Raw genomic sequence first — 21513 nt, 5'->3', positions numbered from 1 at the left:
CACATTGCTATGCTCCTCGCTTGTATGTGGTTGATTTAGAAAAACCTCCCTCTCTGTCTGCATCCCCATGGACTCTGTATTCTGAACCGAAGTCACCTCAGCTCCTGTCGGCTTTCCCCCAAGGATCAGTTTAAAAGCTGTTCTGCCACCTTTTTAACGTTGAGCGCCAGCAGCCTGGTTCCTCTTTGGTTAAGATGAAGCCCGTCCTTTTTGTACAGGCCTGCCTTATCCCAAAAGGTTCCCCAGTTCCTGACAAATCTGAAACCCTCTGCCTTACACCACCTTTTCATCCACACATTGAGACCCTGTATCTCCGCTTGCCTAGCTCGCCCTGTGCGTGGAACAGGTAGCATTTCGGGGAATGCCACCTTGGGGGTCCTGGATTTTAACCTTTTTCCTAGCAGCCTAAATTTAGCTTCCAGAACCTCCCGGCTACATTTCCCAATGTCATTGGTACCAATGTGGACCACAACTGCTGACTCCACCCCAGCACTGTCTAACAGCCTATCTAGACGAAGCGTGACATCCGCAACCTTCGCACCAGGCAGGCAAGTCACCATGCGGTCATCACGCCTCTCACAAACCCAACTCTCTATATTCCTAATGATCGAATCACCCACTACAAGGAGCCCCCCACCTCCGCGAGGGGTATCCTCAGTGCGAGAGGATATCTGACCACCAGCTAAGGAAGGGGTCCGATCTAAGGGAGCATCTTCCACCACCTCAGACTGGCACCCTCCGTCACCCAGACTCTCATTCTCCATGACACCTGAAGAGATGTCACCTTGGGAGAGGGACCCGGTTGCTAGGTCCCTGAAAGCCTCGTTTGTTGCCCTCTCTGCCTCTCTCAGCTTCTCCAGGTCTGCCACCTTGGCTTCAAGAGATCGCACACGTTCCTTGAGTGCCAGGAGCTCATTGCAGCGAGGGCACACCCATGACTTCTGCCCTAGTGGCAGATAGTCATACATGTGACACTCAGCGCAAAACACTGGAAAGCCCCCATCCCCCTGCTGGCTTCCTGCCTTCATATCTAATTTTGTTTAGATATTCAAATACTGATTTCAATTAGTGCCTCCCTCTTAAGGTTTCTATACCTTCTACTATCCCTTAAAATATGTTCTTATTTAGTAAAACACCTGCGCGCGCCGTTAGGCTTTTTGAGAAAAGCCATCTGTAAAGAAAAATCAGAGCTCCTCATTCCCTCATTAACTCTTATTAGCCCCCATCCTGTTTTGTATGTTTGTATGTTTCATCTAATCATCTTGAATAACATATATGTTAAATATATTTGCATTTTAAACACTATCTTTAAATGTTTGGAAATGTTTGCTGCCTGGGAGACTCAGTATTGATTGGACAAATGACTGAAACAAAGTGTGATATTTTTCAGACTCCGATGGATATCTCTAGCATGGAAAAGAAACTAAATGGAGGGCAATACTACACCAAGGAACAGTTTACGGGAGACATGAAGATCATGTTTAGAAACTGCCTTAAATATAATGGTGAAAACAGCGGTAAGAGCTTTGGACGTGGTTCTGTCTGTTGATTGTTTTTTTCCTGAGAATGACCCAAGCCTGACTCTGCCTTTCGTGGGTTAATCAGATTGGAAATGGAAGAAGAGGAAAAACTCATATTGTTAATTCACATTTGAAAATGAAATATATTTATGTAAATTTAGTTGGTCTAAATTCCAAGGGAGTGGTCAGACTGTAAAAAAAAGAAGAAGTGAAGTGGTATGGCAGTGTGGCAAAAAGTAAAGCAGCCGGTAGGATCAGAAAAACATAAGAGGAGCTGGATCAGACCAGTGGTCTCGTCATACATCCTTTATTACATAGCATGGTTGACAAACTGCCAAGAAATACCACAGCAGAGGCCTTCCCTCCAGCGCCTGGCATCCAGAGTCATACTGCCCTCAGACATGGAAGTCCCATTTTGCCATTATGGTGGCCAGCCCTATCCAAAGGCCAAGGTAGCTGGGGACTACTGAATCCTATGGAGGGCCTTCAGGCAGTATGGTGAAGCAGCTACAACAAAAAAAACCCACCCACCTGAAAGCATGAATTTTGTGTGTAGGAACCTAGGTTCATAGTTGTTTTGTCAAATAAATGCAGAGAGGTCTGAAGCAGACCTGAGCGATAACGCAGGACAGTTTTTCCCTACGTACTCTGCTGCAGACTGGAGATCTAAAAGTGAGCTTTTTAACTATTCACTCCATGCTGCCAAGGTTTCTATGGTATTTCAATCCCAAATCAGTATGGGTAGTTTTAGAATCCAGTATAAGATTGAAGTCATGCTCTGAAGTCGATCGGACTCACTGGTTCCAGTTCTGCTGGATTTTAAAATAAAATAATCTGGTAGCAGTAAAAAAAAGTCTGGAGTTTGTGGATAAGTCAGAGCAGAAAAAGTCTGAATGTTCAAAATTCCACTACCTAGGAAACCCATTTTCGTTAATTTCATTCCTTAAATACAGAGTACACTAAAATGGCTTACAACTTGGAAAGATGTTTTCACCGGGCAATGATGAAGCACTTCCCTGGAGAAGATGGGGACACTGATGATGAGTTCTGGATTAGAGAGGATGGGAAACGGGAAAAAAGAAGTCGTCGGACCATACGCTCCAGTGTTTGGACGCGGTCCAAGGACTCTGAAGGGCCTGGCCGGAGACAACAGCATCTGCAAAATGGAGGAAAACTTCCACCACATCGGGCAAAACATCGAGTTTCCACTTCTTCATCTTCCTCCTTATCCTCCTCTGTGGATGATCCAAGTAGCAGTTCGATGCTGCCGACTGGGGAGGTGGCCTCTTCCAATGGCCGAGGCTTTCTGCAGTCACATCACTATGGTGGAATGCCCAGCCATGTATCCCATCCTGGGCAGATGGTAAATACCAGTCGAGTGGGTTAGCAGGGGAAAAAAACGATTTGGGCAGGAAAATACCAACGAGGCATTCAATCCCCTCTTCCTTGGTTATGCTCCTTAATACTGTAGACTTCTTTGCTTATTATTCCCCACCACCACCCTTGGTGGATTTCACATCGCACTTGAAAAAAATCCATCTGCTTATTGGAAGACACCTTGTCTGAAAAGTATAAGGACTGAAAACATCATTTTCAGTTCAAGCACCATTTTAAAGTCACAAACATTCTATTCGTTCATGTTCCAATGATATTCCTGTTAGACTTTGAAAGTGATAGAAGGCTCATTCAGGCCAGACATCTGCCAAAAAAGGCCAGAGCACACAGTCATATGTACATGAATAAATGGTTCAAGAAACAATGGACAGTGTTTTTAAAAAATTAGAAAATCTGACTTGAGAGAGAAATTTGCTATCTAGCCTCAATTACTATGGTCATGAATAACCTGTTAATTTTCCCAAGGAAGGTCTGATTTGAGTTCAAATGTACAACAGCTACCATATAAGCTACTCACTCAAGTCTACAACAGATACTATAGTCCAGAGTTGTCCATCTCTGGCGCATCAAGATGTTTATGGGCTATAATTCCCATCAGCCCCTGCATCTGAAGCGCCAGAGTTGGACACCCCTGCTAGAGTCTATAGTTGAAAAAATTTGTAATACTTTAAAGAAAAGAAATCAGAATCATTAATATGGGAGCCTTTTATTTGAATCTGCTAGATCAGCAATTCTCAACCAGGGTTCCGTGGTACCCTGGGGTGCCGTGAGCATGTCCCAGGGGTACCGTGCCAATGCTACCAGCCCCCTTTTGTGGTGTCTCCTGCCAGCAAGGACATGGAGCTGGCCCAGGGGGGCAAGGCCTGCCGCAAGGTCAGCAGCCACTCCTCCCCCCCCCCCCAATGCTTCCCTTCACCCTGGGAGCGGAAGGTGTGGGGGGTGGGGTGGCAAGAATGGGCACTGGGAGGGGAAGGGGGGGATGGCATGGGTACCATGAGATATGAAGAGTGAGGTCAAGGGTACTGTGACGTTGAAAAGGTTGGGAAACACTGTGCTAGATAAATGATAGTCACACTGTGGCTCAGGAGCCACCTGTGGCTCTTTACATGCCACTTAATGGCTCTTTGGATCCCTGCTCCAAATATGACGCCTGCCCCATTTCAGGAAAGAGGGCAGGGCCCTTGTCCAGAGGGGCATATTATTGTTGGTTCTGTTGATAGTAAATGTTGTCATCAGCTTCTTTAACTGCCAGCCACAGGTGTGGATCATAGCTGGATCAAGCCTCGCACCAGCAACACTTTGCCATGTGTTTTTAGAGAGAAATAACTGGGAAGGTGGAACAGCAGATTGATACATTCATTTCTAAAGCAAAAAAAAAAAGATGTCTCATGTAGCAGATCAAAAAGTGAATTCTGGGTCTGAAATGACTGAAGTTACTTTTCATGAGCTTGGTTTTCTACCAAACCTCATATGTAATTACTTTCATCCCATCCAGAGGCCAGCAGTGCCAGGACCATTTGGCTCCCTGCATGGGTCTGATCCTGCAAAACCATATGGATCACCACGAGTACCAGAACCACACCCTGGGGAACCAAGTCAGCAGCACCAGCACTTTGCCATGCAGGTAAGAAACATGCTCTGAGGTGAAATGTCACCTATCTACAAAAGGACTACACGTGAGCCTGTAGTAAGGAGACCTAATTGCTTAAGAATGAATCAACATTTGGGGTTCTATCTGCTGTGCCTGCAGGTATTTGTGTGTGGGGGTCTTACTGGCTGAACCCCTTACTATCCAGTTCCAAGGTGAAATCTCAAAGTCATGGATTTACAGAGCCTTGCAGTTGTCAGTGCTATGTGTCAGAAGGGTATTGTGCCTTCTGCTTGGAGTAGTTTTGGATTGTTGCTGAAGGGGGTGAAGTTTCCTTTTCTTGTTAGTTGTGTTCAGAAACATTGGTTCCAGGGTCAGAACTAATTCTCTGATTGTGCTCTGAGCCCTCTTGCTAATACCTAGTTCAAAAAGCTGACACAGCAGCCTCTGCTCTACTACCTTGCCTCAATTTCTTAGGACTGATATTTGATCCTAAGGGGCTTTCAGTAGAGATGTGGTTTCAAGCAGAGGCCAGACTTGCTATTGCCATCTCCGTGGGGAACTTGGAACCAATCAGTAAGAATGCTTTCTGAAGGCAAACCTGAGCAGTTTGCCTCTCTTGGTTTCATGGTAGCCATCAGAACTACCAGTGATGGCTTGGAGCTCCTTCGCTGCGTTTTTCAGTCTTGATGACACACCTTCATCTCTAAGGCAATTTCCCCCTGTTGGTTTCATGTATGCCCACTCCCTTCTTCCTACCAGGGAATAGCACTGACTATTCCCAGGGTTCTAAATCTCATTTCTGCTTTTCGGAGAAAGTTCTTATATTTCAACTGTGTTCAGACTGTCTCTGGAATTATTACTTGTGACACCATTTGTAATGAGAGCCAGTGGTGTATAGTGGTTAGAGCACCGGGATGAATATGTACCCCATGGGATGAAGTCTTTGACATGCAACCTCTCATTCAATTGGCTGCTGTTGCACCTACTACTACAGTATTTTAGCACATGTATGCTTGATTCTCCTGGCTGTTTTTGATGGCCACCTATTGTTGTTGATGGTCTGCAGGTTAATTCAGGCACGAGTGTGAGAACTTTTTTTCTCTGCTGCACTTTCCCTTTAAGTAGCTAATCAACAGAGTCAATATGACCCTTTTACTATTACCTTTGAATGGATCTTAACAGCTTAACAACTGTTTTAACCCCATCTTTAACAGCTGGGAACATTGTGACTGTTGTGTTTATCTAAACCAGGGGTCTACAACCTGCAGCTCTCCAGATGTTCATGGACTACAATTCCCATCAGTCCCTGCCAGCATGGCCAATTGGCCACGCTGGCAGGGACTGATGGGATTTGTAGTCCTTGAACATCTGGAGAGTCGCAGGTTGCAGACCCCTGATCTAAACCTTGTGGACTCTTGTTTTCAGTGCTTGCTTGCCACTTTGAGGACCAGAAATATTCTTAAAGTTATAGTGCAGAGATCTGAAATAATGTATAACTTTTGTGCAATACCTACAAAAATTTTATTGAAAACAGGATCAAGTGCACAGATTTGCTAACAATCCTTCCTTATTTGGTAATGGTTCAAGGATTGCTATTTCTAGATTCTTGCACAGTTCCTATTCTGTAATCTGTGCTTTTTCTGTCATTTTAATTGGACATACCTTCATTCCCTCTGTTTCTTTCTTCAGCCTACTGTTGGACTGAATGATCCCAGAGAACATCGGCTTCCTGCTCCAGAGAAACAGGTGTGTGCAGGACCAATGACTGTCCCTTCAATGGGACCACAGCCTGGATCCCTACAGCTTGGTCGGATGAGTGGCCCACCCACAGATGCCAGCATGTATTCTCCTGCACAATTCCAGCAAGGATTTCTTTCTCCAAGACACAATGGACCTCCTGTGAGGCCACCAGAGCCCTCAGAGCTTCCTCCCAGCCATATGTACAGACCTTTCCTAAACCGAGCACATCCTGCTGTGTGGAATGGAAGCCACGAGGCAGCAAACCAGATGGCCCTGGGTGTAGGCAAGAAGCTTCCCATGGGCCCACGCCACCCTTTGCCACCCCGTGCTTTGAGTCACATGATGGACCCTCGGGTACTAAGGCCGCCTTTGCCACCCAACCAATGGACTGAGCAACCCAATTTCCTACCTCATGGAGTTCCACCCTCAGGATATATCCGACAGCCAGGAAAAGCCACTGGTCAGAGAATGCAGCAGCAGCTACCGGCCTCATTGTTTGGGCCTCCCCCGCAAGTGCAGAGAGGAGGCCAGGGCGGGGAATCCATGATGGACAGTCCAGAAATGATTGCCATACAGCAGCTGTCTTCCCGGGTATGCCCACCCGGTGTGCCTTACCATCCCCGTCAACCCCCTCCCCCACACTTGCCTGGACCCTTCCCTCAGCTGGCTCGAGTGGCATCTACCAACGTCCAACCTCCAAAGCCAGTTTTAGGGAACAGGAACTCTCAGGATGCTCTCCGGACAGTAGATCCAGAGAACAACAGAGGTAACGTACGTCCTTGCTTTGTTAAGGCAACAACAACAACAGAAAGACTGCTGAGAGACTAATTTAGGTCCAGTTTATTCTCACGTATACTTTGCTTGACATTTCCCATAATCACCATAGCTGTCAGAGGCTCCTGTTCCTGTTCGATGAATTTTTTTGTGGGGGGAAGCTAATCTAAGTATAGAAGTTGCTTTGATATGAATATATTTCTCACCTGTGGCTTATTCACACAGAGGTTGCCCTCACATGAGCAAGTGGAGCTCAACAACCTCAAATAATGGATTTTATACAGTACCTTTAAGACAGCAGAGTAAGAGATGGATCTGAAGCTATACACCAGGAAATTGTTTTGTTTCAACCCTTTTGAAATGACTGGAGGCAATGCATAGGCATATCTGTGCATTGTATCCCCTTAATAATTAGTATGAACCACAGAGTTTTATGGGACCCCCCAAAATAATTGATGTATTGGGTTCTAAGCTTTGGTGGCCTATGTCTTTCAATCCATAAAAGCTTATAAGGTACCATGAGGCTGTTGTTTTCCCTGAAATAAGGCTACCTCACAAATAGGTAAACATGTAAAATGTGTATATGGGGGATGAGGTGTTATGGACCAATTATTTCAGCTAGGAGCACTTGTAGCACCTGAGTTAAATGCCATCACTGTCCCAGAATCAAGAGAACGCAAACCTTGATCTTGACCATGCTGTTGTTTATAGGTAGAGCACTTGCATGCTTGCCTTACCCTGGTCCTTCATGTCTACTTACATGTTTACTTTCCTTCATGTCTACTTTCTTGCAGCTAAAGGTGCCACTTAAATCAGGTAGACTTATTTTCTCCTGATTCCCGTCACCTGTTCTCTGACGTGCTGGATATTGTACTTATGCATATTGTGACTGAGGTGTTGAAACTGTTATCTGTAGTTTGAGAATTCTGCAGCAGCTTTTAAAAATAAGCCCTAGGAGGAAGGTGGCCCTGATCTGGATGTCCCAGTATTGCCCAGTCTCGCCAGATCTTGGAAGCTAAGCAGGGTTGACCCTGGTTAGTATTTGATGGGAGACCACCAAGGAATATCAAGGTTGCTAAGCAGACGTAGGCAATGACAAGCTACCTCTGTTAGTCTCTTGCCTTGGAAACTCCATAAGGGGTCACCATAAGTCAACTACAACTTGATGGTACTTTTCACATATACAGGAGGAGGGTGATCAAGAAAAGAGCACAGATAGTGATTGACAGCCCAGCTAATTCAGCATAGCTGAACAACATGTAGATAGAAGAATAAAGAAAATGCCTGTTAAAGGCTGGAAGGCATCCGACTGTAGGATTCCTGCCTGGCACCACTTCCTAGATATGTGCTTAGATGCAAATCGTAACTGCTATTGATGCATGAAGTGGGCATAAGGGATGTTTTACCCTTTGCCTTTTCAGTTCCATTTTAATTCTGAAGGAAGTCTGCTAAGTTTATTTCAGTACATTCTATTAACTGTCAAAATTCCTGCACCATTCACAACTGTCACCCATGAAATTGTTATTGAGATTTCCCAGAAGCCTGATGTGTGAACATACCGTTAACAAGAGTTTAGAAACTAGAACTCAGAGCTTTGAGATCATGCACTTCCTCCCCTGCCCGCCTTCTCATGAACTTCCCCATTTCCTTTTTCCCCAGGTTCAGTGTTGAGAGTGACTATTGCTAAGCATGCATCCAATGAACATGGGGACATTCCTGAACTTTCTGCCTTAAACGTGTTTGATGTTATATCTGCACTGAGCCTTAGCATTGTATTGTTGAAATTCTAGAACAGCATTTAAAAGAACCAAAAGTGTCAGCCTGAATCAGTTACTCAAAGTGGGAGAAGTGGAGTCTTATTGTATCTCTCTGGGGGGATGTTGCAGATTCCTATGATGAACAGGATTTGAATTGGTTCCCTCCTCCCCCCATGTATGACTAAGCAAAAGCCATCTGGTTTGTCTTTGTTTCCATTTGCACAGTGGACCCTCCATCAGGAGTTGAAGAGAAAACGACGTGTGTCGGCCTTCCAGAAAGGACATACCCCAAGCTGCTACCTCATTCCAAGTCCCCCTTGCAAACAGATTACTCAAGGCAGAGCGTGACACAAGAAGGGGATGGAAATGATTCTACGACTAAAAATGACCCAAAAGCAATGCAGAGCAAGAGCACATGGTCAGCAGAGGGTAGCTATATGAGGCCAGAGGCCCAGGGCGGTGCGAGGGACATTCCAGCCACAACAGAAAGAGAGACTGCCCCTGAAAATGGCGCCGTGGGTGCTGAAGGGCCATCCAGTGGATCAGAAGGAAAAGCAGTGCCTGCTCATTTCTTGGAGAAGCCCCGTTGCACTGGAGGGAAAAGCCTGCTGGAAGCAGCTGTGCCTTGCATGGGACAGAGCACCAGTGTTCCTGCTGGTGTGGATGGCAATCCAGTGGGAGGCAGCCCTGGCCAGTTCAGCCCTCTTTACATGCACAGCTTGGAGTATCCAAATTCAGCCACGCGTTACCACCTAAATTCAGGACTGCAGGGGTTCAATCCTATGATGGGAGGAAAGCCCCCGCCAGTGCCCCACACCCAGCATTTTCCTCCTCGGGGATTTCAGCCGAACAACAGCCCCCCTGGTGTCTTCCCCCGCTACCGTCCTCATCAGGGAGTGCCATATCCATACCAGCCACAGCCTCCTCCTTCCTATCACCACTACCAGCAATCTCCTTATTACGCTTGTCCACAGGGTTACCCAGACTGGCAGAGATCTTTCCCTCCGCAGTCCAGTCCGACCCAGTCACCTCTGGGCCGGCCCCCTTTCTCAGACAGAGGGACCATGGGTGGCGGCATGCAGGGCTGTGAGGTGGTCAGCGCTGCTTTGGCTTCCCCGAACCAAATAGATATGGCCAGCGCCAAAGAGGTTCCAAGCACTGGGCAGGAGCTGCCGCCTGAGGCTAAGAAACCAGATGAGTCCCAGGAGAGGTCTGAGAGTCCCAAAGAGTTTCTCGATTTGGACAACCATAATGCAGTTGCCAAGAGGCAGAGAACAGTGGCGACAGGAGAGTATCTCTATGGCTCTCCCCCTCCACCTGTGAGGTCTGGGATTGGATTTGGCCCATCTGCTTTCCCACCCCATGGTGTCATGTTACAAGCAGGGTCCCCATACCCATCGCGGCATCCGGCCAGTCACTTCCAGCCTCGGGCTTATGGATCACCAGTGAATGCTCACTTGTCAAACCATCCAGCTGCCAATCAAGCAAATGGACTTGCTCATGAAGGACCTCTTTACCGTTGCCAAGAAGAAAATGTGGGACACTTTCAGGCCTTAATGATGGAACAGACAGGACGTGGAAGTGGCATGGGGGGACTGTCCCCAGATATGTATAGACCACCAGGGTGAGATGGTTCTCCATGGGATAGTGGTGGGAGAGGGGTGTCCAGTTCGGGTTCCTGTTACAAAGATGAGAATCCAAAGAATTGCCTATAATGGTATATTACAGGTCAGACCTTCACAGTAACCTCGTAATGGCAGAAAAAACAGGTTTGATTAATCTCTCGCTATAATGCGTAATCATGATTTCATTTTCATTTTGGTGAACTTCCATCAGTGAAATTTCTTGTGTATTTCAGGAGATAAACTATTCAGTCACTTAAGCAAGTTAAGGCAAAAGTTTGCTCACAATGGTCAATTAGTTTCTGCACTCTTCTTCCCCTGACCTTACATTTACCTGAAAAAAAAAGTTATCACGCACCTATCTTTTGTAAAAGATTATTTATTCGTAGACTGTTCTTGCATATTCAGGGGGAAGAAGGGATGACCATATAAATAATATGCAGACCGTGACCACACATGGCGTTTATCCGTCTCCACCAGATAGGGGGTGTCTGTGCAGGAACGTGTTGCTGTGTGTGTATTCATTAAGAGGTATTTGCTGAAGTAACCTTTTCGATGTTGTGCGATTTCAGAATGCACATGCACCAACCCCAAGCCCCATTCCCAAAGGTGCCTCCAGCAACACTACCCCGAGAAGAACTGCCACCACAAAAACCGTCAGCATTGCCACTGGATCAGGTAAGTGCCAGTGAAGACAGAACTGAGGGCTGAGGCAAGATTTAAAATGTAGACCTCCCAGCTGATAGGGCCTACTCTTACCCACTACACCAAGACTCAAGGTGGTTTTCAAGCTTCTTTCCCTTCCTCTCCCCACAACAGACACCTTGTGAGGTAGGTGGGACTGAGAGAGTTCCGAAGGACTGTGACTAGCCCAAGGTCACCCAGCAGGAATGTAGGAGTGGGGAAACACATCTGGTTTAAGCTCTGCCGCTCAGGTGGAGGAGTGAGGAATCAAACCTGGTTCTCCAGATTAGAATCCACTTGATCTTAACCATCAGACCACTACATCCTTCTAGGAACATTTCTTTCCAGGGGTGGTTAAGTAGCAGTTGTCTGTTTATTGGGGTCTGTACTTTCAAGGCAAAAAGCATCATTTCTTTGTACCATGTGGACTTCTGTTGTGTCATCAACCTTGAGCTGTCCTGTTTGATGTATCTCTTTATGAAAGTACTTTCTGAGTGAAATAACAGATGCCTCCCCCTCCCTTTATCCTTTTCCAGAGCTAGTCCAAGAATGGAAGACTTCAAAGGAGACACGAGCCACATGCAACTAGATAAGGGCAAAGAGGGGCATTCTTTCTACCCTTATTTTCTTCCCCAGCATCATGTAGCTTCAAAAGTCTTGTGGAGCACAGAGCCTTGCTGTCTTCCTGTAAACATGGATTTGTCCTGGATCTGAGCCAGCCATGGCCACTTACAATGACGCAGAGAGAGCATCTCAAACAAGTGACTAATTTCTGACCAGAGACTTTGGCTTCATTCAGGGTTTTTAAGGGGCTCTGTTTGAGGGGCTTGAAACTTCCATAAACTGCTAAAACTCAGGTATATTTTTCAGGGTGAAAAACAGGAAACTGTGGATAGTGCTTGTGTTAACGTGTGTGTGTTTGGAACGGAATCCAGTTTACAGAATTTTTTTAACCTGTTGCCTTTTTTTAAAAAGAAAAACAACTTTCGTTGGTGAATGTATTGTACATTATTGAGGGGTGGGGAGGCCCAGAATGTAGCAAGCATAGCACTGGGATGATCCTGAACTGTTTACAATCATGGCACACTGAAACCATTCAAGTGAGAGTGAATGGGGGAGACTCTTGAGACTTCTTACAATCTTCACCACCTTTTGTAGTCTGGGTCTGAGACACCATCTGGTACCCGCTCGCAGGAATCGCTCAGGAAATGTCACGAGGCTCCCCTCTCCTGCCCATATGTAGTATGCACTACCACTTCCTGTCTGCACAGGAACAAGGATATTAGATATTTCTAAAAACCCTTGGGGTCTGTAGCAGGTTGCCTGGTGTGACCAGCATGTCAGCTTCAAAATCATAGTCTATAAATTCTTCTCACTTTTCTCGCCGCACCGCACACCTTTAAAAAAAAAAAAGCTGAAGGCAATACAGTTCGCATGTCGGGATACCAGACATTGTTATAGAATTCCAACAACTGTGACATTAGCATAAGACAAAAATCATATGCATATTGAACTAATCGGTCTCTGTATAATTGTCTCTGACATCCCTGTGAAAGCCAGGCAAGCGTGGCTGAAGTTTAGGGTCCTATCTACCACAGTATGGTTAAAAGATGCTTTAGGAGCATCAACAATGACATGAGAAATGAATGCATTCTGGGAATGTCTCTTTTACCGCTCAGAAAGTTGTGGGATTGATTATGTTCTAGCTTTTCCTAGGAGGGATCATAACTTTTGACCATATTGCAAATGCAATATTTGCTACTTCAGAAGCAACTATATTGTCCATATGGAAATTTGACAAACCATCTGAATCTGCGATGGAGAGAACATGAAGTGCTGCATGTTGAAATTTTGGCAGAACCATGTGAAGTTATCAGGACTGAAAAGGGGGAAGGTGAGGTTGTTACAGGCCATTACAGAGCAAGTCCTATAAACAGTTCTTAAGCAGTATAAGCCATTGCATACTGGGGCATAAAATAATAGTATAAAAACACATAGGGAGAATTGCACCATGACTAATACTTGAGCGGAAAACAACAGCAACACTGCTCTGATAATTAGATCTGTAGGTTCCATTCAGGCCTGCATACCTGTTCTGTAGTAGCACGGAACACCTTCTCTTCTGCTATTTCAATACTACGAATTGATTCACTTGTTGCTTAGTTTATATCTGTGGGCAGGTTAGGAATAGTCCTTCTGTTCAAGTGTAACCTTTCCCTCTCCCCCCCGGCTCTCCTCACTGTAGGTAGAAATTAACCAAGTGGGAAACATCTTGTGTTGGCTTGAGATTCTCTGTTCAGTTCTGTGTGCAGCGACAGGAAAGGGGGGAGGAGGATGTGGGTAGATGAAACAGCCTGAAATTCACTCCCAGTCTCCCTGCTTGGACCATAGCAAAACTGGACAAGCCTGCAGGTACAAGCATGTCTACTGGCTAGTACAATGAACCTAATGCAATTTAAACAGGTAGCATTCCTGTGTGGTATGCTGTCCGTACAACCACTGCGGATGGACAGTATTTTTCCTAAGATTGTATGGAAAGAAACAGGTATTGGCACAAGTTTCAAAAATTAAATTATGCCCTAATTTCAAGCATCTTACCCCTCTCTGGTATTAGCAGTTTAGGTAATTTTCCAAACTTCATTCCAGAGCAATAGCTTGTAATTTCACACAGACTGTTACCATATTAATTTGGTGTATGGTGTCCCACCTGTGGTTTTAAACTATTACTGGGGAACCTCGTAGTCCTTCTCTTCCCCTTCATTTCCTCTTACTGTCTTTTGTCTGATGACTTTGCATACTTTGCATACTTTGCATCATAGTCTATGAAACAGAAAGACCTGTGCTGTCATAGCACTGTGTAGGAGAAGATGCTTTGGAAGCAAAGAGCCAGTTTAATCAGAAACAAGAAGTAGGTAGATTGAGGTGCTGCGCTAGAGTATTTTTAAGTGATGGAAAGCATGTGCTGCTTCAAGGCTCCTGCTTACAGATATGACATTAGTGGTTGAACAGCAGGCATGTGAGCTTTTTGTATGGCTCAGGAGTGTGGCAGAGCGGCTTTTCCTCTGACAAAGCCCACGCTTATAATAACAAGGAGCCATCTTGCTTCCTCCCATCGATGTCAATTCAACAAACAGTGCTGCTCCAGCCTGTAGGAATTCTTCGCTCTACACTCAGAAAGAATCTTAAGAAAACAATGCTGGTACACAAGGACCCCAGCACTTCTGGGGTTTTCCCTTCCAGTCAGCAAGAGAGTGTACCTGTGTACCTTTTTTTGTATGAGTGAGTCCTTCTACTATACAGTTCTGGCAATGTTGTTGCTAGGTTGAGATAGTGAAATTTTTCTTCCTTGAAACAGAAATTAAGTCCACAGCCTTATTCCAGAAGCCAGAAACAGTAGTTAACTATCTATTTATAAGGGGAGAAAGAAAAGAACTGAAGCTTTCTACTGATGACACTGTTCTTTTCTCAGTAAAAAGAATATAAGTTTGCTCTGAATTTAATTCAACACAACATTTTCTTAAATTGGCAGAGAAACAAACACATCTCTGATTATGGGCCTTTTCCCATTTGAATGTCAGCAAACATTTTCTGTTCATGTGAGACTTAGCTGCTCTTCCATTCATTCTTTCCCAACAGCCAGACTTGCTGTAACTTGAACCTCTATTTCTCACCCATCTCCAATTCAACACCCAGGCGGCCCGTTGGGACTGGTTGGTGGGCAGCGATGTGGAAGGAGGACAGGGCTTTCATTTGCCTTTGCTTCCCAGATCCATTGTATGTTCCCTGTATCCAAAGCAAGCATGCTTTGGAGCTGGCAAGGGGAGTGCAGGAAGAGACGCATCCCACACCCCATGCTCTTTCCATGCAAAGTCAAAGCTAGATGACTGTGCTCACAGGAGGAGGCAGGCTCCTTCTACGGTGGTGCACACTTGTCCCCAAGTCTGTTGTAGAAAGAGCTGGTGAGAGGGTGGATAGGTCAAAGGTCATGGGTGATCAGTTGTCCTCTCGATAACAATGAGTTGTTACAGGGCATTTATCTGGAGCTTCTGCTTACTGAACTTGTCAATTATTCTATTTAATATTTTATGAAGAAGAGACCTTCACCCCCTTATGGGGAGCAGGTATGCTGTCTTTACTAAGAGAATATGGTTTGATAGTGACATAACTTTTCCCATACTTGTGTTTAAGGCCTGATTTATATATAATGCTGTGGGACAAAAGTTGACAAGTTCAGCTTAGCTCTGGCCTTTCCATTAATTTGTCATAGAAACTGGGCTACCATCCATGTAAAGCTGCTGGGCATGCTTAAATAGGACACCAGAGGTCCACGGCCTGTGCAGGTATTGCTCTCGCATATAAAACACATCTAGCTGCTTCGCACATGTGGCAGCCCAATTGACATGAGACGTTGCGCAGGTAAAAAATATCGCATGTAAGGTACTCTCCGCTCATTAGCATCCTGCTTAAATCAGGCCCACATTTACAGGAATTAGATCTTGTGGGAATAATCAGTTGCTCTGGCATACAAGTAGGGGTAGGCGAAATAAATAGGTGAGCTGTAGTTGCAGTCGTCAGAAAATGCGAAAGTGGAAGTGATACATTTCAAACTAGGACCCAACAGATGGTTGCAATGTAAGGGAATGAGGTGAGCATGTTCCAACAATGAAGCTGCTGCTGGCAAATGTATTTCTCACCGGGTAAGCGTGTTTGTGGTGAAGGGCAAAGTGAGAAATTGGCAAGAACTCATTTCTGGTCTTGTGCCAGACTTCAGAGGCACCAGGCGGTAGCAAGGCTTGTTGCTGAGCCTTCAGTCCAGTGCAGCCACTGGCATGAGCGCCCCCTGCTCTGCCCAGCTCAGGAGAAGGGCACTCCTTTCTGCGTCCACATGTGGCTTCGTAGGCTCTTGGTAGGAGCAACCTCTGGGTGCCACTGGAGCCCAGGATGAATGCAGAGATCAAGACACCCCCTTTTCCAAGCCTGAGATTCTTGCCCTTGGAGCTGTTCTTGTTTCATAGATGCAACAAAGTGCTGAAGACTTTTTAATGGCTTCTATACAGCGTCAGAGCACAGCAAGATGTTCGACAGGCCTGTCCTCGGATTTGTTCAGGGCAGTCAGTGACAAAGAAGGGGAGCCAGATTTTGTGGGGTGAATGTTTGGGTCAGGGATAGAAAAACAGGACTAACCAGCAACAAAGTAATGAAAAGGTTCATCCTATTAAACACGTGTCCAAAAAAGTTGCTTTACGATGACACGGATGTTCATTAAGAAGGGTTCAGATGGGATGAGTAATGCAGGGGGGAGAATGTTGGCAGTAGTGAATGGGGAGACTCTGGGCATTATTCCAGCTGTCGATGTACTGGGCAGGCCCTGGCATTTAATGCCTTGTGTCTTCTGGCAAGTTTCTGTAGGATGTAACTATTAAGCATGTATTTCACTTTGACCGCATACTAGGTGCTTATTAAGAGAGCAGCAACAACCAAGAAATTGCCACAAGGTTTCTTTGGCCTGGGATCGGTGGAATGCTTTTAGTTCTGGATATGTAGAATCTCTGCACTATAGGCAAGAGCTCATTCCTCTGTTAAGCTGTCCTTTGGATTTAGCCATGATCTGTACTGACCACAAGGTGTCACTACAATGTCAAGCATCCACAGATAGTTTCCCAAACACTGGAGGAGGGTTTCCCAATGTTAGGGTACTGACTCCTCCCTCAAGTTCAACAAATGTAGATGCAACTGGCGACTAATGATGGTGCTTTGCTCTTCCATGAAAAAAATAGTTCAGTGCCTATTGCTGCCTTATAGCATTATTAGCAATAAAATCCTAATAGCAAATGTGTTTTCTCCTTGGTCCCCTGAGCTGAATAAGAGGTATATTATAGGAATCCGTAGCAGGGTTGCAAAAACTCAGTAGTCTTGGGCAATTGTAAAAATTTAGGCCTGACACCTGGGTTGCTGCAGAGATCATGAAGGACATTTCCCCCTCCCCCTGGCCCTTATTTGTTGCATTTTTTTGTTTTCCAATTTGCTGCCTGATTGTTTCTGGGGTCCATTGGATTTTCTACAAATAGTCAGTCGTGAGAGAGAGATTTCCACTGTCAGAAGGATAGATTTTTTTAAAAAGTGGCAACGCAAAGAGGAAAATCCTGTTTCCTGAAATAATAATGTTTTTTTATCAGATAATTCTTGGAAATTCACATGTTAAATTGAAATGGTGGAGCTTTGCCTATCTTTCATCATTTCTGCAGTGTTTGCTGGATTATAGGGGTGGGAGGGAAATGGGACGGTATTAACTGTAAGTAACTTTGTAAAGAATGTAACTTGCCTGTTTGAGGTGTATGGAGAAGAACTGTGAAACGGCCCGTAGAGCAAAGGCTGGCATCTTGTTTGGTTCTGATGTGTTGGGAGGGGCCTTTCCAGCTGGATCCTGGTCTTACACATAGCTGGAGCCTTTGCTAGCCCACAGAACGACAAGCCCGTGGCTGTAAGAAGCATCTCATCACCCAGCTGTGAAATTGTACTGACAAAACTCCGGGACACGTTCTGGACTGCACACAGCAACATTTGGTTGGATAAGTGGACTTCTCCTCAAATGAGATTTCGCAAGGGAGCTGGGGTGAACCCTCCAAGCCTCAGCAGACTGAATGAGTGTTGGAAAACTACTGTAATGAGCGTCCATTGGGTACATGAGAAGAACGACTGGAGGAGTCCCTGCGTGGCCATCTCTTTTCTCCCCCCCGCTCTGCCACAGGGGCTCAGGTACCTCACTCAGCTGCCTTTTCTGCTGCTCCTGGAAGCCCTGGTCACTTTCCCTACGCATGGAGCTCAGCATCAGGGATCCTTTGCTCTCCTCTTTTGCTGCTGCAAAAAGCTGGGTTCGAACTCTCCTGGTCAGTACTGGAAAGGGGAATGCTATTTATTTTTGTATTGTGTATATTTTGTCTTGGTCTACTGATTCCCTTCACCACCTGAGAGCGACAGTTACCTCAATAGTTAGCTTAATATTGTGTTTTGGGTAATTTTTTTAAGGATCCTTTTTTTAAAGAAAAAAAAAGCTCGTTCCTTGGAGATCTGTAGATTTTATTTCCATAAGAATTTGTTATTTTGTATAAAGTATGTTCTTAAAATATCAGCTTGTCTGGTCTGTGTGTACTTTGGCTCCTTTATGAACTTACGTAACTGTGAATTAGAACATGATCCTTCTAGCCCAAGGCTTTCTACTCTATCAGCCATTCACCAGAGTCTGAGGCAGGGTTTTTGCTCCACCCCGCTGCTGTTTAGTTGAAGATGCTGGAAATTGAGCCCGGGACATTTCATGCAGCTAGTGTTCTTTGTTGCTGAGCTTCTGCTCTTTAATGTCCATTAAGTGACCGTTCACTGGTGGAGTCTCCTTCTTTGGAGGTTTTTAAACAGAAGCTGGATGGCCATCTGTCAGGAGTGCTTTAATTATGTCTTCCTGCATTACAGGGGGCTGGACTTGATGGCCCTTGGGGTCTTTTCCACCTCTATGATTCTGTGTTTCATAAATACTTCTGGTGAGTGCAGTAGTAGTCCACTGTTCTCAAGCCTTTCCTCACAGGGCTTGGTCTCCTGGCCCCACTCATTCTTCCTGCACCACAAGAATAAGGTGAAGAATCAGGCTAGAACAGCCTAACACCATTGCCAGCATCCCCCACAGATAAGCCCTGCTGCAAATGGATCTATACTATAGTATCTATACTATAATGTGAAAGGACAGTGGAGGAGCGGTGGACAAACCACCAGAACAGATAGCTCCAGCATCTGAGCCAAGCCATATGGGAGCCAAGCCATATGGGAAGCAACAAGGATGAAGTGGGTGCATCTGTAATGTTCTGATTTCTCTTTGCTTCTAATGGGATGCATCCAGCCACAAGGACTGTGGTTCTTCCCTGCTTCTCCTCCTGCCCCACCATTTCTGAAGTGTCACCAAATCACTTTTGACTCATGACAGCGCTATGAATTAATGATCTCCAAACTGTCCTATGATTAACAGCCTTTGCGAAATAGTTTGGAGGTCTTGCAAACTGAGGGCCATGGCTTCCTTTACAAAGTCTTGGGGCTTCCTCTTTTTCTGCTGTCTTCAGCCAGTGGCAGAGCTACAAGGGGACATGGGGGACGTTTTGCACCGGGCGTGCACCTGGGGGCGTAAAAATCACCTTCCGAGCCCCTTCCCCCCTCACCTGGCCCCACCCCACCAGCATGGCCCATTTTCAGCGGGGTGAGGGACCACGGTGGGAGGAAAACATGGAGTGTGCCCCAGGTGCACTCCTGCCCAGCTATAGCCCTGCCTTCAGCTCTTACTAGCATGATTGTCTTTTCTTGTCTTCTCATAATGTGACCAAAGAACGATAGCCCCAATTTAGTCATTGTAGCCTCTAGGGACAGTTCGGCTTGATTTGATTTAGCACTCACTGATTTGTCTTTATGGTTTCCCATACATAATAATAGGGAATGCTACGGTATGACTGTTGGCTTGCACAGGGCAAAATCTCTCCCTTTGTTTTCCATCAGTAATGCTGTGCTGATGCAAGAGGCGGGAAGAATGAATTGGTTCCCCATCCCCACTTCAGCCATCCAAAAATGCATGGCAATTAATCTGCATGGGTCACTCAACCCCAGAATTAGGGTTGTTGGAAGAGACCCCAAGGGCCATCAAGTCCAACCCCCTGCAGTGCAGAAACACACAATCAAAGTACTCCTGACAAATGACCATCCAGCCTCTCTTTAAAAACCTCCAAAGAAGGAAACTCCACCACACTCCTAGGTAGTTCATTCCACTGTCGAACAGCCCTGACTGTCAGGAAGTTTTTCCTGATGTTTAGGTGGAATCTCTTTTCCTTCACCTCGAACCCATTACTCCTGGTCCTAGTCTCTGGAGCTTCAGAAAACAAGCTTGCTCCCTCACCAACATGACATCCCTTCAAATATCTAAATATGGCTGTCATGTTACTACTTTACCTTTTCTTTGCCAAACTGAACATCCTCAGCTCCCTAAGTCTCTCCTTGTAGGGCATGGATTCCAGACCTTTTACCATTTTGCTTTCCCTCCTCTGGACTCGTTCCAGCTTGTCAATATTCTTCTTGAATTGCGGTGCCCAGAACTGCACACAATACTCAGGTGAGGTCTAACCAATGCAGAATAGACAGCTACAATTACATCCGTCGATCTAGACACTATACTCCTATTAAAGGACTGCTAAGGGAAGGGGACAGATTAGTAATTATCAATGTCTTCTACTGTTTTAGCTATCAATAATAATAGTTTGGATTTATATCCCACTTTTCTCAATCATGAGGAGTCTCAAAGTGGCTTACAAACTCCTTTCCTTCCTCTCTCCACAAGAGGCACCTTGTGAGGCTGGGAGAGTTCTGACAGAACTGTGACTAGCCCAAGATCACCCCAAAGGCTTCATGTGTAGGAGTGGGGAATCAAATGCAGTTCTCCAGATTAGAGTCCATGCTCTTAACCACTACACCACACTGGCTCAATGTCAAATAGGAGCCCTATGGAGCAGAGTGGTAAGCTACAGTCAAAGCTCAGCTCATGAGCTGAGTGCAATCCCAACAGAAATTGAATGAGTAATCAGCTTGCTGGGGATGAAGTGTAGACAACCTATAAACCATCCTATAAACATTGTCTAGTAAACGTCGTGACGGGATGTCACCCCGTGGGCTAGTAATGACCCGGTGCTCGCACAAAGAACTAACTTTACCTTTTAATTTCAAATCACACTTCAGGCAGATTCCAGTTCAAGATGTCTGCATCCATGTTTGAAAGTTTCTTTTAGAAAGATTGTTTGGGAGTGTGTATAGTTCTGCAACACAGTAACATATCTCTTATTCCAGGTGGTTTAGATGCAGTGCACTTTCCTATCTGAATAATTTCTTTATCGGGGTTTGTTTTCTTTTAGTTGGTCCTTGTTGGGGGTAAGGGGAAGCAAAATGTGCTGTTCAAGAGAACCATTGGCAGTGTAATCACTGCTGCCTCGCTTGAGATCGGGATCAGCAGCCTGCAGCAGCATCTCTTCCTGTTGGGTGGAGCTGCCCACCCACTACTCCCCCCTCACCAGTCTAGCTAGCAAACCACAGGCTCTCCGCCTACTTTCTTTTCCTAACAGGCACCGTGCCTAGGGACTGTAAAAAGTTTATAACCTCCTCTTCCAAAGCACCAATCCTCCTGTGCTTAAAATAACAACAGAACAGACGGCTTTTTCAGTAGGAATTTGTAAAGCATAGTACTTTGAGAAAATGAATTGTGATCTAGGAGGTTGCCAGGTTAAATCTGATCTCTACCAGGGTTTCCAAGAGGGGGGAACAGGATTGCCAGATCCAAAATGGGAAACCCCTGGAGATTTGGGGGTGGAGCCTTAGAAGGGCAGGGAACCTTAGTGGGGTACTATGCCATAAATTCC

The 21513-nt window shown here is 45.5% G+C and overlaps 1 protein-coding gene across 3 annotated transcripts in view; it reads left to right on the top strand.

The window, feature by feature from the left end:
- The window catches only part of LOC125434777 (cat eye syndrome critical region protein 2), a 137649-nt gene extending 119440 nt beyond the window's left edge, over positions 1-18209 (top strand). For all 3 annotated transcript variants that reach the window (XM_048500469.1, XM_048500471.1, XM_048500470.1), the window contains exons 13-19: positions 1391-1517; positions 2474-2883; positions 4411-4539; positions 6196-7012; positions 9003-10401; positions 10972-11077; positions 11620-18209. In XM_048500469.1, coding sequence (XP_048356426.1) covers positions 1391-1517; positions 2474-2883; positions 4411-4539; positions 6196-7012; positions 9003-10401; positions 10972-11077; positions 11620-11625 — 2994 coding nt within the window. In that variant the 3' untranslated portion in view covers positions 11626-18209. The remainder of the gene's footprint in view (positions 1-1390; positions 1518-2473; positions 2884-4410; positions 4540-6195; positions 7013-9002; positions 10402-10971; positions 11078-11619) is intronic.
- The last annotated feature ends 3304 nt before the right edge of the window (positions 18210-21513 follow it).

The sequence above is a fragment of the Sphaerodactylus townsendi genome, linkage group LG06, assembly GCF_021028975.2.
Source record: "Sphaerodactylus townsendi isolate TG3544 linkage group LG06, MPM_Stown_v2.3, whole genome shotgun sequence".
Classification (NCBI taxonomy): Eukaryota; Metazoa; Chordata; class Lepidosauria; order Squamata; family Sphaerodactylidae; genus Sphaerodactylus; species Sphaerodactylus townsendi.
This window is presented reverse-complemented; position numbering and strand designations above follow the sequence as displayed.